Source organism: Colias eurytheme, chromosome 1 (genome assembly GCF_061535395.1).
Source record: "Colias eurytheme isolate Ceu_HAF_F1 chromosome 1, ilColEury1 Martin Lab GWU primary, whole genome shotgun sequence".
In the NCBI taxonomy this organism is placed as follows: domain Eukaryota; kingdom Metazoa; phylum Arthropoda; class Insecta; order Lepidoptera; family Pieridae; genus Colias; species Colias eurytheme.
The window spans coordinates 5,359,632-5,375,244 of NC_142980.1; the positions used below are offsets into that span (position 1 = coordinate 5,359,632).

Sequence of the window (15,613 nt, forward strand, 5' to 3'; positions counted from 1 at the left end):
TTTTTAAATGTTGTATATTCCAACGCACAGAAATAAAACTAAATAATCCCAAATAACATGCGACAAATAAAAACCGGCCTAAGAGATACAGCCTGGAGACAGACAGACAGACAACGAAGTTCCCGTTTTACAGCTTTTGGACGGAATCCTAAAAACAAACAGAATTACAATTTAAAAGGGGAAGAATAAGAAACATCATCTTCAAAGAACCTTCAAAGAATATACGGAAGAACTTACCAAAGAACATGTTATGCGTTCTTTATTGGAGGAAGTACCACTCTTAACACAATTATTTGTTGAGATTTTTCGCATATTATCCTAGGTTTTATTAAGCTATTGCATAGCTTCTATCGTGGACCTCGAGCGCGGGGACCGAATCCAGAAATTTAGTAATGAAAAACCTCACGCTCCCCACTCCGACGGGCCCGGAGTTGTAGCTTGTGTTGTGGCATAGCAAGCAATAGCTTTATCGCGGCAGTCCCCGAGTGCCACACGTCTTTTTTTTCTTTTTTTATTATAATTTTAAACTTAATCTTACTGTCGGACCTTCAACTGAGTGAGTATAGTTACTGCAAACATCTTGGACATTGACTGAGCTAATGTAGATTCCACTTTAAAAGCTATACGAACTATTTAATTGTAATGGTATATCATGATGGGCCCTCTTCAAAGTGGACAGCGTTGGCCCAAATGATGATAATGACGGCCTATCATAAGTAGGGAATGCAATCCCGACTCGAGATTGCAAATTCGGGATCCCGGGGATTAGAAATATCAATCCCGCGGGATCCCGGAATTTTCGGGATCCCGTCAATTAAAAAAAAATGTTGAATTCAGATGACTGAAAAAGCTAATAACTGCTTGTTTGTGATAGTGAGGTTTAAAAACCTTTATTCTTTAATCTTACCAACTAAATAATAATCAGGTTGTAAGGAAATTAACGTAGGTAAATTAGGTAATCAAAACAATAAGCTTATTTCAAGGGAATTAGGAAAAATAGTGATTTTGAAAATGACATCTTAAAAAACAAAGGGTATTAATAGTTTCATCTGCTAAACGGCATCTAATGTCCGTTGCAATGTACCCCGCTGCTGAGAATGCCCTCTCCGACTAAACGCTGGTTGGCAACAGCGTGGCGAAGCAATTATATGCAAACTGCAAAAATCGCCCCCTTGTTCCTCCACACTCAAACAAATCCATTTCTTTTTTAATGGTAGATTCCAATTTGTCTAAGCTCGTGGACGTGGATATACGTGCAAAAGGACTTTTAGAAGCTCGCAGAGTTTCTTCTAATTCCTCTTGAATTAGAAGAAACTCTGCGCCCAATCCGTTTGCTCGACGACGCGGTTGGCGCAGTGGTAAAGTAACTGCCTACTGAGCCGACGGTCCCGGGTTCGATCCCCGGTCAGGGCAAATATTTGTGTGATGAACTCAATTATTTGTTCTTGGGTCTGGGTGTTATTATCTATATATTATGTACTAGCGGTCCGCCCCGGCTTCGCCCGTGGTACATATTTACGTTTTCTCTACATAAGAACCATCCTCGTACTTCAAGGAATATAATAGAAAAGAATAATCGAAATCGGTTCAGCCATTCACACGTGATGCCGTGACAAAGCGAAACGGGTGCAGACCCGCCGCCTTTTTAATTTTTATAGCTCCCGCCGCGCAGCGCGTCCAACGCGGCAACTGATACACAAAAATAATCCTTATGGCATGATTCTGTATTCACGCGCGATGACTTATAACGTATTTCATGTATAACTTTGGTGTTTCTACACCGATTTACATGATTCTTTTACTATAACCTGCCCAGGAGTATGAAGAATAATTGTGCCAAATTTAGTTAAAATCCGTCGTGTAGTTTTTGTTTCTATAACGAATATACAGACAGACAGACAGACAGACAGACAGACAGACAAAAATTTTACTGATTGCATTTTTGGCATCAGTAGCGATCCCTTATCACCCCTTCATAGTTTTTTTTTAAATATATTTCATGTACAGAATTGGCCTCTCTACAGATTTATTATAAGTATAGATTTATTAAATATTATATTTATCGTCGCCTAGTACCCACAACACAAGCCTTAATTGAGCTTACTGTGGGACTAGGTCGATTTGTGTAATAATGTCCTATAATATTTATTTATTTAATCCCGTCAATCTCGAACGGGATCTCGTCATATGATGAGTCGGGATTGATCCCGAAAAATTACACGAGATCTCGCGAGATCGGGATCCCGCGGGATCGGGATTGCATTCCCTAATCATAAGGCATGTAGACCCTTTACAGTTCTACACTATCCTGATTGCCTCTACTCGCCCAACGCTGCCCATTGTGAAGAGGGCCCATGCGAGATGGATGGCGGATGCGTACGATGTTGTATTTATTTGCTGATTCAGTCGTAGGCAAACACAATTTTTTTCTGAAGATTTAATAGCCTGGAGGCAAACACAAAATTTATGACTAACTGCTTAATATTTAGAGTTATATATAATTAACGCGCTAGTCATTTAACAATATGCCGGACGTTAAATCCGCTCTGTTCAAAGGGCTGTTACAATCCACCTATCCACTAACTAATTGGACGTTGAGTGACGTATGTTAAATCAACGTTCGGCCTAGTTATTCAATCGAATGTCGTCATTCAATGATCGCGCTAGTCATTCAGTCAAATAGCAGATATGACGGAGACATATTATATATTCTTTCAAATTCAAATTATATAAATTATTAAGTATCTATTATTAGTATTATAATGGAAACGGGTATTTAAAGAGAGAGGAAGTTTACGGAGAAGATTTTTCCATGTAAGGAGTAATGTTAGTGTATAAGAAACATTATTATTATATTCAATTATATTCATATATCATGAAGTATGTGTTTAATGTCTATCCACATATCGTTGTGTTTAATTTTCTAGTGTTTAAGTGAATGTTATTAGATTAATCAATGTGGAAACATTAATAGAATAGTCAAATTGTATTGGGATGAGATGGTTTTAAAATACTACACTGCAAAAGCGGCCACCACTATAACATCCTGCAGATTTAAAATGATCCTCCCAATACTAATTAAGTTAGTTACACATAGTATTATTTCAGGAACCTGTTCTATGCTTAAAAATGTCCGAGCAACCAGAAAATTTCTTCAAGCTTTCCTTTGTAGTGATAATTCTTAAGCATGTATTACTATAATATTATATGTGTAATTGAATAAATGTACTTTGGAACAAAATTATGTGAATTTTGTAACATTTCGGTGTCAAAATTTCTAATAAAGGATTTTAAATGTCCGTCTTTTATTTACTTATATTTTTAAGTACCTACTACACAATATGACTGTTTCGTTATAATAAAATAGTGAAAATAAAAGTAGTCTCGGAAGAAATAAAGAGAAACTTACAAATTGTAGGGAATTTTAGACCAAAGCTGAATACATGTGAAATTCATACCTTAGTTCAACTTTGAGCTTAGTTTCTTCTTTATAATCCTCTGAAATCTTAGAACTCTCTATTTATATATCCAAGAATAGCAGATCATCTGTTATCTGATAGTTTATTCTGTTATAAAGTTCTGAAATGTTTGAATTCTCGTTGATAAAATTAAAAAGAAATGTACAGTAGGTAATAACGATTCGAAAGTGCTTGAGTGTGCGTTTGAGTTTGAGTTTGATAATACCTACTAAAAAACAGATTTTGTCAAGCCATTGCAGCCTTACTTAATACATAATATGTATTTGCCTCTGAAAAAAATTCATTGCCGCTTAGCATCAAGCATTTGCCAAGTATAACATAAAAAGGGAACTCTTTAATTTGGACAATATTTTTAAGAAGACAATAATTGAATAAGGCCATGGGGTTACTTTAATGTAGGTACACTTACCTTAAGAAATAAGTATAAATAATTGCATTTCAATTTATTTAATTTTTTATTGAATATTTTAAATCAATCTGTTCAACAGACTAACAATAAAAGATTTAAACATAAAAACAAAGTAACATATCATAAATGAATCAATGCAAAGCCATTGCTTTTGCTTACAATAAGGAAAAATCATTCAACACATCGATTCTCTACTAACATACATTATTTTAGCTGAAACACCAATTTATATATTATTCTTATAACATATACATTAATATGTAAACACATTTAAATTTCGTAATTCTGTCACCTGAGAAAGGCATTATAACTACAGCACCTACAAAAAAATATCTACTTTTACACGTAAGTATGTATTATGATTAAAATTTATGGAATTTAACAACTAACTTAAAGAATTGGATATTGAAATTGACGGAATATTGACGATTATAGTAATTAGAAAATGATTGTATATCAAATCAAACTCATTTATAACATTTTAAACACTTTTAAATGACGTAGACGTAATTACATAAACAAACACAGACGAACAATAAAAAATATACAAAACAATAGATTAAACTTATAACAATATCCAACCAACTAGACACCTATACTTAATACGAACATCGAAATTTTAAATTCTTGCTAAATGCCCGGCCTTAAAGTGCTGAAATTACTCATAAATTGTTTCACGGAATTAGCGTGTACACGAATAAAAGGAATTCTCGTATTATGATTCCTTTCACAACAGATTTTTCCCTCCATCAGGTACAGAATAGTAATTTGGTTAAATCATACCTACTCGCCACGAAACCAACCCATTGACCAATGACAAAAGCTTATTCCTACCGATTATTTACAATAATAGAATTCACACTTAAATAATTAGCGTTAACTAAAGGATAAAGCGGCTCTTATAAATATCATTACATCTATTTATAGCTATATAGCTTACGACAATTTTGATAATAAAGGTATAATTATGAAATGACAGACATATTGTACTAAACGGGTTTACACGATAAAGTTTAATGACAGATTATACATAAACATCGATTTACTAGACACAATTAGACAATTATTAATTACCTACATAATAGAGCAACTTGCTTGAGCAAGTACCAATGAATGGACAGAAAATCAGTTCAAATAATATATTATGATGCGCCGTTTAGCTATGTATGAAAAAACTTAAAAAAAAAAAAAGATTTATTGGCAAAAATATTAAACGTGGCAATAGATCGAAATACTTATCAAATTTTTGATTGTTATCGGTGAATCATTTGATTTTTTACATTTTAGTTTAATCTGTTTCAATATATCAATAATATACCGTAAGTATATAATATGTAATTTAGTCACCATAATTAACCCTGCTCCTACAATCATCAGATCCCCTAAGAGGCAAGAAGCCCTACAAACAATACTTCTCCTTAATCTTAATCCTTATCTTCAATGCTAACTTGGACCACGATTCCCGATTTTCAAAGATTCCCGAAAATATTTTTACTTAGAGAATAAGGGCGTAGTGACAAGTGATCGATTTTGTTAAATTTGAATAGAAATCGAAAAATATTATCTCGATTATAACTTATTGAATACATCTTACAGTAAAATAAGAATATTTTATGAGAAGGGGAAATCACTAATTCAGTCCGCCGCATATAGATAATTTCGTTACGATCGATTACTTATAATACCCTGTGAATTTCACATTCCAAATACGTCTAAAAGTTCTAGAAGATTGTAACATTTGGACAGACTACTCGTCGGGTAAAGTTCAATCATATCAATTGCAACCACTTCACTTGCAAATAAATCAACTGCTGTTTATTCCACTGACATTGATCTCTATATGATTCCTATTATTCCTTTGCGCGGTATAGTATATTATTATGATATGTTATTAACTATAATATTTCAGATCTTTATCAATTAATGACACATTTGAAATTTGAATGACTGAATCGGAAACCTAAAAAATAAAGTTAAAAATAATTCTTTGGGTAGTCTGTCCAAACTTACAAAATTTAATATCAGTCAGAAAAGCTACGAAAATGGAAATTGGACAGAATTTTATTGACACGTAGGTAATTAACTCAGTTATGCCGAGATATTATAAGGTTTATATTATTCTATATAATTAAATTAAATTAGATATAATAAATTACAAGTAATCTAGTCACATTTACAATTTGTAAATTGTAAAGGTTAAACGATAGCTTCCGATTTCAGTCCAGTTACTATTTTATCACACTTCGATGTGATTGCCACTAGAACGAAATCATAACTAACCAAAAGTGAACATATTTATTGGAAAATTAAAATTACTACGATGAATATTGAAGGAGTTTTGTATCACAAACATTGAAACACGACAACTATCGGATACATGCCTACAACTAGATCTACACATTAAGATGGCTGAATTACACTGTATTTGGTAACAACACGAACGAGCTACGAACATCAAAATAAGTGCGGCCATTTTCAATAAGATGATTTGTCATGATTTTTTTAGAAAATTATCTTTGAAGAATTATTTAGCTTATTGAATTGATATTTTAATTCTGTGGCAAAAATGTTGACACAACACAGAATTATCCCAGATGTTCATGGGAGCAATTGTATCATGATCATTGATCACATATCTGTATATGACATGAGCTAAGAAACAATGAACAATTGGAAAGACTACAACTGAAAATGGCCTGTAAAACATCTAAGTACTTATGATAAAACAATTGAGATTTTCTTATAATCAATTACTTGCTGCAGTTGATCCGCAAGTGATCGGTGGGATGTATTAGGTTCAATGCAATGAGTGTTCTGCCTTCTGATTATTTCCCTCCGATTTTTCTTCATGTAGGCATTTATGTGTCGCAGGGAGCAAAATTCAGGGAATTGTCATCTTTTCCTACTGGAACAAAAGAAATCAGGTATATTTTTATTATTTTTACGTGGTTTACGAGATATCGCAACAAGTAGGTATTAAGTAATCACAATATATAATATTTTCTCAATACAATATTATTATAGAGACAGTGGTAGTTTAATTACGAATTCATTAAAAACTTGAGCTGGGATTAAAAAGTTCGGAACTAGCCGTAGGAGCAAAAAGTTAAATTGTTTTACAATTTGTCTGCACCTGTACCACATCGCCATAATCCGGCATATTCAAGCGCCAAATTGTATACATCAAGTTACATCTACTATTCAAACTATTTGAATTATTGTCAAACCCTCATACAAATTATATTAAAATATGGGCCACCGGCCATTGATTATGATGATGCTAATAAACAGAATTTGCATGTTATTTTGGGTCTGGAAATCGTTAATATGAACCGAAGATGCGGACGGAAAGCTACAATACTGTAACCTGACTGTATGAAAATGCAATATGATGAGAAAGCGCTTCTTAAAAATATCAATTCAATTATGCATTATAATCTTATAGATTATAGATAATAAATATTATATTGAGCTAAATTTGAAACTAGCGGTTTAGTTCGTTCCTATATTATGTAATAATTGTAGTTCGACCCATTTGCCTTGTTGAATATTCCAACATATATGATTCATATCTGGAAGGGTAAATTAATAAATAATGTTCTTGCTAACCGAACGGAGGCATGATAAAAGTGGTCTAGCGAGGTCCAGAAGCACGTAGCCTATACATATAGAGAAATGGAGACAATTTTACAAAATATCTTTAATAAATATGAACATCCACAAATTACCTCTTTAAAATTTTGAACAACTTTTATGAAATTTGGCAAAGAAATGGAACTGTGAAGTGAATAGTAACTTTACATAGAAACACATCAACAAATTCATGTCTACTCAATGTTCACAACATGCTAATGGCTTAACATTTTAATGCAAACTATAAAGAAACAGTATACAATATAATTAGTAGCATGACGTAACCTCCTTAAGTGTTAAATCAGTCCATCAAAACTTTGCGCCTGCAAAATATTAACTTTGAACTTTCTGAGAGGTTCGTAACAAAGACTATTGGTATAAAGGAGACTTATAGTGCAAGTTAAAAAGTTTTACAACTACAATATTTGTGTATCGAAACAACATACTTAGCAAATTTTATTTTTTTATGTTAGAACAGCTACATACCTACTCTCGTACACAAAAAGGAGATTAACGAAGCTCTTAAAGACTTTTAAAACATAAATGTATAACAAAAAAAAAACATAATAAATAAAGTCCATAATACCTGGACACTCGACCTTGTGCTCAAATGCGTGAATAATATACATAAACTGAAACCTGGACAATAACACAGTAAACAATATCTCTCTAAGCTCCTTAAATGGGTCCATGGAAAGTTTATCTAATCATTTTGTACAGAAAATTCTGTTTGAGTTTTACATTTTACATCAGTTTCACCAATTTTAAAGACTTAGATAGGAATTTAACCAGAATGATTTTAATACCACCGGTTACAGAACATAGGGGTTCGTTGTTCTAATGAAATAACAACTAATCCAATACGAATATACAATTAATTAAACAATCTATTATAAATTGAAGATATTTAGAGACTTACATATTATTATGACCTTAATATTATAATTTAAAATATAAAACAAAAGAAGAAGATATTTAAAAACAAACAAGATTGGATCGAGAAATAGATAGAGCTATTTGTCCGGTCAAACTGGACATAAAAAATAGTGCTCAAATAATAAAAAAAACCAAAGGGCAAATCTTTGTAGAGATATCAGGTTTTTTCCTACTGGAACAAACTTATTAGTACATTATAGTATGTATGTGTAGTATGTAGTAGTATGTATGTTCGATCAACGTCTTTATGCATAAAAGCTCGGAAAACGGTATTTGCTGCACCTGAATGATCTAAGCTTAAAAAGACTACCGTAAGACTGGGAGGATTTTATTTATTTATGTCATTTTTCGAAGCAATGGGAAGGAATCTTAGAAAAAAAAAGGTAATAGAATCATTTTGTAGCCATTTTATTCTCAGATGTATAATAAAATTTTGGTTCCGATTTATATAAATCTTCAAAAGCTCAAATCTGGAACTTCGACTCAAATAATTCTTCTTCATCTCTTAATTAGTGGCACCTCCCAATAAGTGGGGATTTCGTCAATATCCAGTATATTATATGGGAGAGACAGGACTGGATCCAAATAATTTTAAATTAATAGGTACATCTTTTTTGACATTTTTCTGTAAGCCTGTAAATTTTATCTAAAAGATAGTAGAAACTTTAACATATGGGATTATATAATTTAAACTCAGTGACAAATAAAAATATAACATATTTAGGTACTGTTTATACTTAAAAAAAAGCGCCATCTCTGCGACGGTCAGAAAAGCAAACGCTAAACGGTACTGAAAATTTCCTTTCTTTTTTATCCTACTAATCTCTGTGCTTCTAATTGAATTAACTAATAAATTAAGTTTGCGGGTACAAATGTACGTTTAAGTTAATGAATGTTTTAGAATACTTTTCTTTCACACAAAGCGGCTTATTGGATTTGGATGTGAAAATTGGTCCAGGGAAAATTTATTATATAGATTATCAATGATTCCATTCTTTTCGATAACTATTTGGTCTGGATTAGCACTAAGGCTTCTTTGAGCATTTACATTTCATATTATGTACGTGACATCTATGTTGTGTTTGAGTTTAATTTGATACAGCTATAGTTCGTAGCTATTTGTTTGGTTTTCTAATTAATTATGTAATGTGCTTGTCTTCAACACCAGCTTTTATTTGTTCCCACTACAGGGACCCAGGCCCTTTTGATGTTTTATATCATCATCCACCACGCTGCTAGCGTTTAGCTACTATTATGTATTCTGTGACGCTGCCCAAGTGTGGATTGGCAGATGTCACGAGTAATTTTTGAAGTGAATACTTCTTTAGCGGCGTTGGGTATAAAATCTCAAACTCGCGTCAGGACACGTGGCCTGATCGAAAAAACGTATGACGGATACCATTCCAAAATATCAAACATGCTCAACGTTAATAATCAAGTTTTCACTTCTGCCGGCACTCCCGGAGTGCAACCCGTCTTTTTTTTTTGGTTTCCTGGATCTTCACAAGATATTTTCCTTTAAATATTGGATTCTGTTTAGCTCACTTGGGCACTTAATTTAATTGTTTGCTCTTTTGTCAAGCTATTATCTGAACACTTTTTAATTATAGTCAGAAGCGTCCACCACTATTTTTGTTTGTTTTGCAAAAATCAGATCTGTATAAAATTAAGTTCAGACAGATAATGGTCTGAAAAAAGTTATTTGTGCCCTATTATAACAAGTGAATACACCAGTTGAAACTAATAATCAATTGAGGCCGCGAGTGCAAAAACGGCCTGAGTGTCAATCTATAAATAATTTAGTTGTTGTGCCTATCGTCTCTATCTGTTTTGAAGCAACTATGCACGTACAATTACTTACGTGCATAATAGTTGCAGTTTTCTCTGTAAGATGAAGATTGTATTGTGACAATTTAGAAGCCATCTTACAAGAACTCTTGTAAGAGGTTCTAAATCGAAGGTTCTAAATCGTCACAATACTATTTTAAAGTGAAACTTTTATTACATCGTCTCAAACTTTTTGGTCTGTGTAGCGCATGTCGCGTGACGGTCGGCTGCCGAGTAGGTATAAAGCAGTGTTCGGCGTACAAATACGATAATTTTGTGCCTAAGTTTCACTTTTACCGTGGTTTCATAAAACCACACAACATTTTTTTATTAAATATTGAGTACGTACCATCAGACCAGAGCAGATAGCGAGCAGCAGACTCAGCCACATCGATGCCCTCATCGTGCGAGGCGGGTCGCACGCTGCTGTGCTCGTATGTTCGGGAGTGGCTCGCGTTCGAGTCTGGAATTGTTTTTTATTTAAACAATTTATTTATTTGTTAACATGGCGGTGTGGTCACAAACATTTGGAACTTCCCTTTTAAGTTATATAAACCTGTAGTAGGGAAGTTCCCTCTTCCTCAGTAAAATATAGCTACATGCTAACAATACATCACAAAAAATTTACTTAATTTAATATGTAAGAAATAAATATATAATTATATTACTATCGGAGAAAATGAAGTTATTGTGAGGCTCATGTGTTATTCTGGTGAACTGTTACTATAGTTTCGTAAAAATCCCTAGAATAGGAGAAGAAATAGTCCATCCTGACAAACTTTCGTATGTAGTAGATTTATTCAGTGTCCTGTAATTTCGATCTTGACAGATAGGAATAGAAAACCCGCATAGTTCCCGTTCCCATGGGATTTCCGGGATAAAACCTATCCTTTAGTTTTGTTAATCCAAGTTACCCTCTATATGTGTGCTAAATTTCATTGTAATCGGTTCAGTAGCATTTGCGTGAAAGAGTAACAAACACACACATCCTCAAAAACTTTCGCATTTATACCTAATATTAGTAGGATAATTATGTCCCATTTTTAGGACACTGAAAACGTTTTATTCGTTTTATATCGATAGTTCAGAATTCATTATTCGCTATTTTTTACTTCGTTTAGTCCTGTGAAAAAATTTGCCATCAGAGTCATACTTCGGAAAAGCTTTGAACTGTGTACGGTTTCGAAATGCTTTCCTTTCATCATTGAAACTTCTACTAGATGGCGCTGATAAGAAAAGCTTATTTGGTAGAACATTATTTTGAGTTTTCAGAAATTCATTAGAGTATTATTTTATATCTATTAGTAGTTAAATAAATCCAAAAAATTAACTTAATGATAATACGGTACTCAAAAACACTCTCTTCTTTCCACTCTATAGTGGAAAGAAGAGAGTGTTTTTGAGTACCGTCCGAAATATTTCGGAGCATTTAAGGAATATCAGTATGTATTATTATTTTATAGGAAATCATGAATTATTAATATAATCTTTCTACAAATGATTATAAGCCTTTACAAATTGTTTATTAAGTCCCAATTACGAATAGGCCAATGTACTATGTAGCAGCGGTAGTTATTATTATTATTTTTTATATAGAAATAGCCAGGCATTTGTCTGCACCATTACCTGATGGTAAGTAGTGATGCAGTCTATGAAGGGACATGCCTGCCTAGATAGAGCCTATTCACTCTTGCCTTGAATGTGTTTAAATTGTTTTTATCTGGGAAGACGGAAGCGGGTAAGGCGTTCCAATCCCTTGCAGTTAGGCATGAAATCGCTAGAAATTTCTTAAATACTAAATATTTTCTACTTATAGTCACACTTTTTTGTATCTATTTGCATAATTAATCAGAAAATGATTTTCCTCCACCAAAAACAGGTGAGTATTAAGCTTACTAATATGTATTACTTACATTAATATTTATTTAAAGAAAAAACACAGTGACGTTTCTGACGTGATTTTTTTGGAAATGGGAACCGTACCCCTAAATTATAAGCGAGCTAAGCAGCGGAAAATGCTTTAGAAACCACAGTCACACTCATTTGTTTATTGTTATGGCTGAAATTTGATCACTAGAAGATTAAATTAGGTACCAACAAAACCCAAATAAAACTAAAAAGTAAAAACAATTAATTACCTGTAGCCCAATAGTGAGAAGCTTCAGCAGCGACATCGTGGTGCGACACCGAGTGACCGTCAGTTGAATAAGACGGAGCCGGGTTTGGCGGCGAATCTGAAATATTTTACATTTTTTGTTATTTTTTGCGATATTTTAACGTGATAACGTTTTTAAAATCGTTTTAGTCGGGTGACATGTTCAGAAACTTGTGTCACATTAAAACCTCACGAGCGCGATCGCAGGTATAATGAGAGAGAGACGGACCGATCTCCCGTCTCATCTCGAGCGCTGCCACCAATAAGACGTTATCACGTAAATATCTCGATCGTAAACCTACTTTACAAACAACCAATTTTTTTTTTACTAAATATTTAGTTTATGGATGTATGTAGACGTAACTTTTAGCAAAATTATTGGTTAATTACTTTTATACTTTAACAAAAAAATCCATTTTACTTTTATTTATATGTTCTTAACATAATTTTTTAACAAAACGATTAGTCAATCATCGAGATTGGTCTAAAACGATATAATCTAATCAGACGAACCTCCCCCTTTTTACGCGATAAAAATAAATAAAATATACTAGTAAAAATAAACCGTCGGCTTCGACCGTGATTAAAACCGCGCGGCACAGCACTACTTCGTGAGCCTATTAATGCCTATTAATGTGTACTTGCTTTCTGATCGTTAAGAAGTGTCGTTAAAGTAGTCTATAGATAATCTAAAATTCAACAATAACAAACTGAATACTGTACCTAATTATTTTAAAAAAATATTCTTAAATTAATATAATAAATGGGGCTAAAAAAAGAACTATGTTAATCTTTTTAAAAAGGTATCGAGATAGGGTTGTTTATTAAAAGCTTCCCTCATTTATTGTTTATGGAGTGAAAATCTGAGACTACAGAAAAATCTTATTTATAAAGTATTATATTTAATCCGCCTATACATAGTAACCGTCATTTTATCGTTCCTATAAAAACCTACTTAGTTAAAGGTAAAAACGAGAATTTATAAATTAGTAAGTAATCTACGTTTCTGATACAGACAGGTAAACACAAAAATGAAATTCACTAGAAAAAAATTTTTTTTAAGAAGTAACATTTGAGACAACTTCCAGTTCTTATGAAATATACGAGAGAGATCATAAGACTTGTCAGCTTTTAGTTTCCATTGTAACTTACTATTATTCATTTCTACTTCAATAGCTCAATTGAATTGTAACCGACATTGCATATTATTATTTAATCTTATTTCTGTAGCTGATGTGGGGAAATTGCAATGAAACTTGTCGTTTCCAAGACGACAAGTTCATATTACTGACAATGTTGTAGGTAAACAACGTATTTATTTCTCTCTAGGGATATAGGTCAACCACACGTTGCGTTCCATCTCTAATAAATTTAACCCTTAGCTGGTATCGCCTTTTTTGGCAACACTACCGGTATCGTGGGTCAAATTTTACCCATACCAAACAATCTGTTGTAGAACGTTGATTTTTTATTATTTGTATAAAATATGGTTATTTATGAAATATAAAAATATTTTTTTACCAAATTAACTTTGTTTAATTTTAAAATATAACAAAAAATGTCAGGTTTTACACGGATTTGTAACTTACCTTATTTTTTGGCACTTTTTGGTTAGTGTGAACTTAAAACATAAAAAAAAAAATAGAAATGTAAGAAAAAATTTAACTAAAAGATATTTATGGCACTTCTCATATCTTTATAATAACAAAAAAATAAATTACTTCTGAGATCAGCATTAAATAAAAAAAATGACAACCAAAACCAAAATGACTTCTACCATCAACCATCATCCTCATCTTCTTCGCTCTCATCTCTCGTATTTTTGTTACTCGTATTTTATCTTATTCTCGTATTCTCCTCTTCGTTTTCACTGTCGTCAGAACTTACTCCAAATACACTATCTTCTGAGGAACTAACAGGTTCGGGACTGTCTCGACCGCTGATGATTTCGTCGTCACAAAGTTGGTTTATATTTGGTGTCCTTTCATTTTCCTATTCCAAATCCTCACATAAGTCTTCCATCTCAACTCCTCGAATTGTCTGTCGTTCAAAAAGCCTCCATTGTAGTACTAATAAACACTAAAACAAAAAAAGTAAGTAATTACACTCAGTGAAAAAAGTTACTTATTTGGTGTCGTGGGTCAAACGTGACCCAGACAGCTTACTTACCTCCACTCCTAAGATAGTCCCAGCGCTGCACTTCCACCCCCCGCCGCAGCTAGCGACGCACTGAGAATACGTAAAAGCGCACAGTCGTTGCATAAATATTTAAAGAATTATAACCGAAAATGTTCGCTTCTGGGTCAAATTTGACCCACGATACCTGCTAAGGGTTAATAAACTGGATTTAGTTGCAACTAAAACAATGAACTTCTGAGATATTCCTTTGCCTTTTAAATCTCAGGACTTGATTTTTTGTTCACTTTATTCTACTTTATGTTTGTCTTTATGTTTATTATGGATTTCGTGCTAACTCTCATAATAAATAATTATAGAGCAATTAGGCCAATTATCGGGATACAAATACCTTTAAGTACTTACCAAAATTTGGAAATCCCATCGAATACGGTGTGTTCATTGATATCGGGATGGGCTGCAGTGGGCTCAGCTGGAATAATAAAAAAATTATTAAGCACTTAATTCTCTATACACTCGAATATTCAAAAGACCAAAAAATTGTATCTATCTGTAGTACTTATCTATCTATATAAAAAGTACTTTTTAATCTCTTGGAATAAATTATTAACAAAAAAATCAATTTTCTGGTTTAATTTACCTACCTATAGTTTTTAGAACTCGTTTAAAAATGTAGAATTGTTGATTTACAATTTAGTTGGTGTATCTTGTGATTTTAGGAGTTTAACCAGAACTATTTCAGGATACACTATAACAATTCTGGAAAATCCCCAAAAATACAAACCGTCGGGATTTATTAAAAATAATTCTGAGTATCTATAGAATATTTTTTAACGTTTGTAATCGTAAACTACATGCATAGAGAAAGCGAGAACGATAGCAAATACATCAATTTGCAAGTAAGCACTTTTATCGGTTATTGATACGGTACTAAAATTTTAATCTGTAATGAAACACTACTAGCACGCCATTAAACTCCTTTAGAGCATAACTTGCTGTTTTAGACCTACATTTATATTTTCTGATGACTGATAATGA

General features: G+C 32.8%; 1 protein-coding gene across 2 annotated transcripts in view; it reads right to left on the reverse strand.

Moving 5' to 3' along the window:
• Nucleotides 1-6,537: 6,537 nt before the first annotated feature.
• LOC149910992 (uncharacterized) overlaps nt 6,538-15,613 on the reverse strand; it is a 53,302-nt gene continuing 44,226 nt past the window's right edge. Inside the window, exons 8-11 of one of the 2 annotated variants that reach the window (XM_090106339.1) lie at nt 14,981-15,047; nt 12,423-12,518; nt 10,634-10,747; nt 6,538-6,790 (exon numbers count right to left, since the gene is read on the reverse strand). In XM_090106339.1, coding sequence (XP_089962465.1) covers nt 6,747-6,790; nt 10,634-10,747; nt 12,423-12,518; nt 14,981-15,047 — 321 coding nt within the window. In that variant the 3' untranslated portion in view covers nt 6,538-6,746. Of the gene's footprint in view, nt 6,794-10,633; nt 10,748-12,422; nt 12,519-14,980; nt 15,048-15,613 lie in introns of both variants that reach the window. The other variant, XM_090106261.1, reaches the window with a different exon arrangement.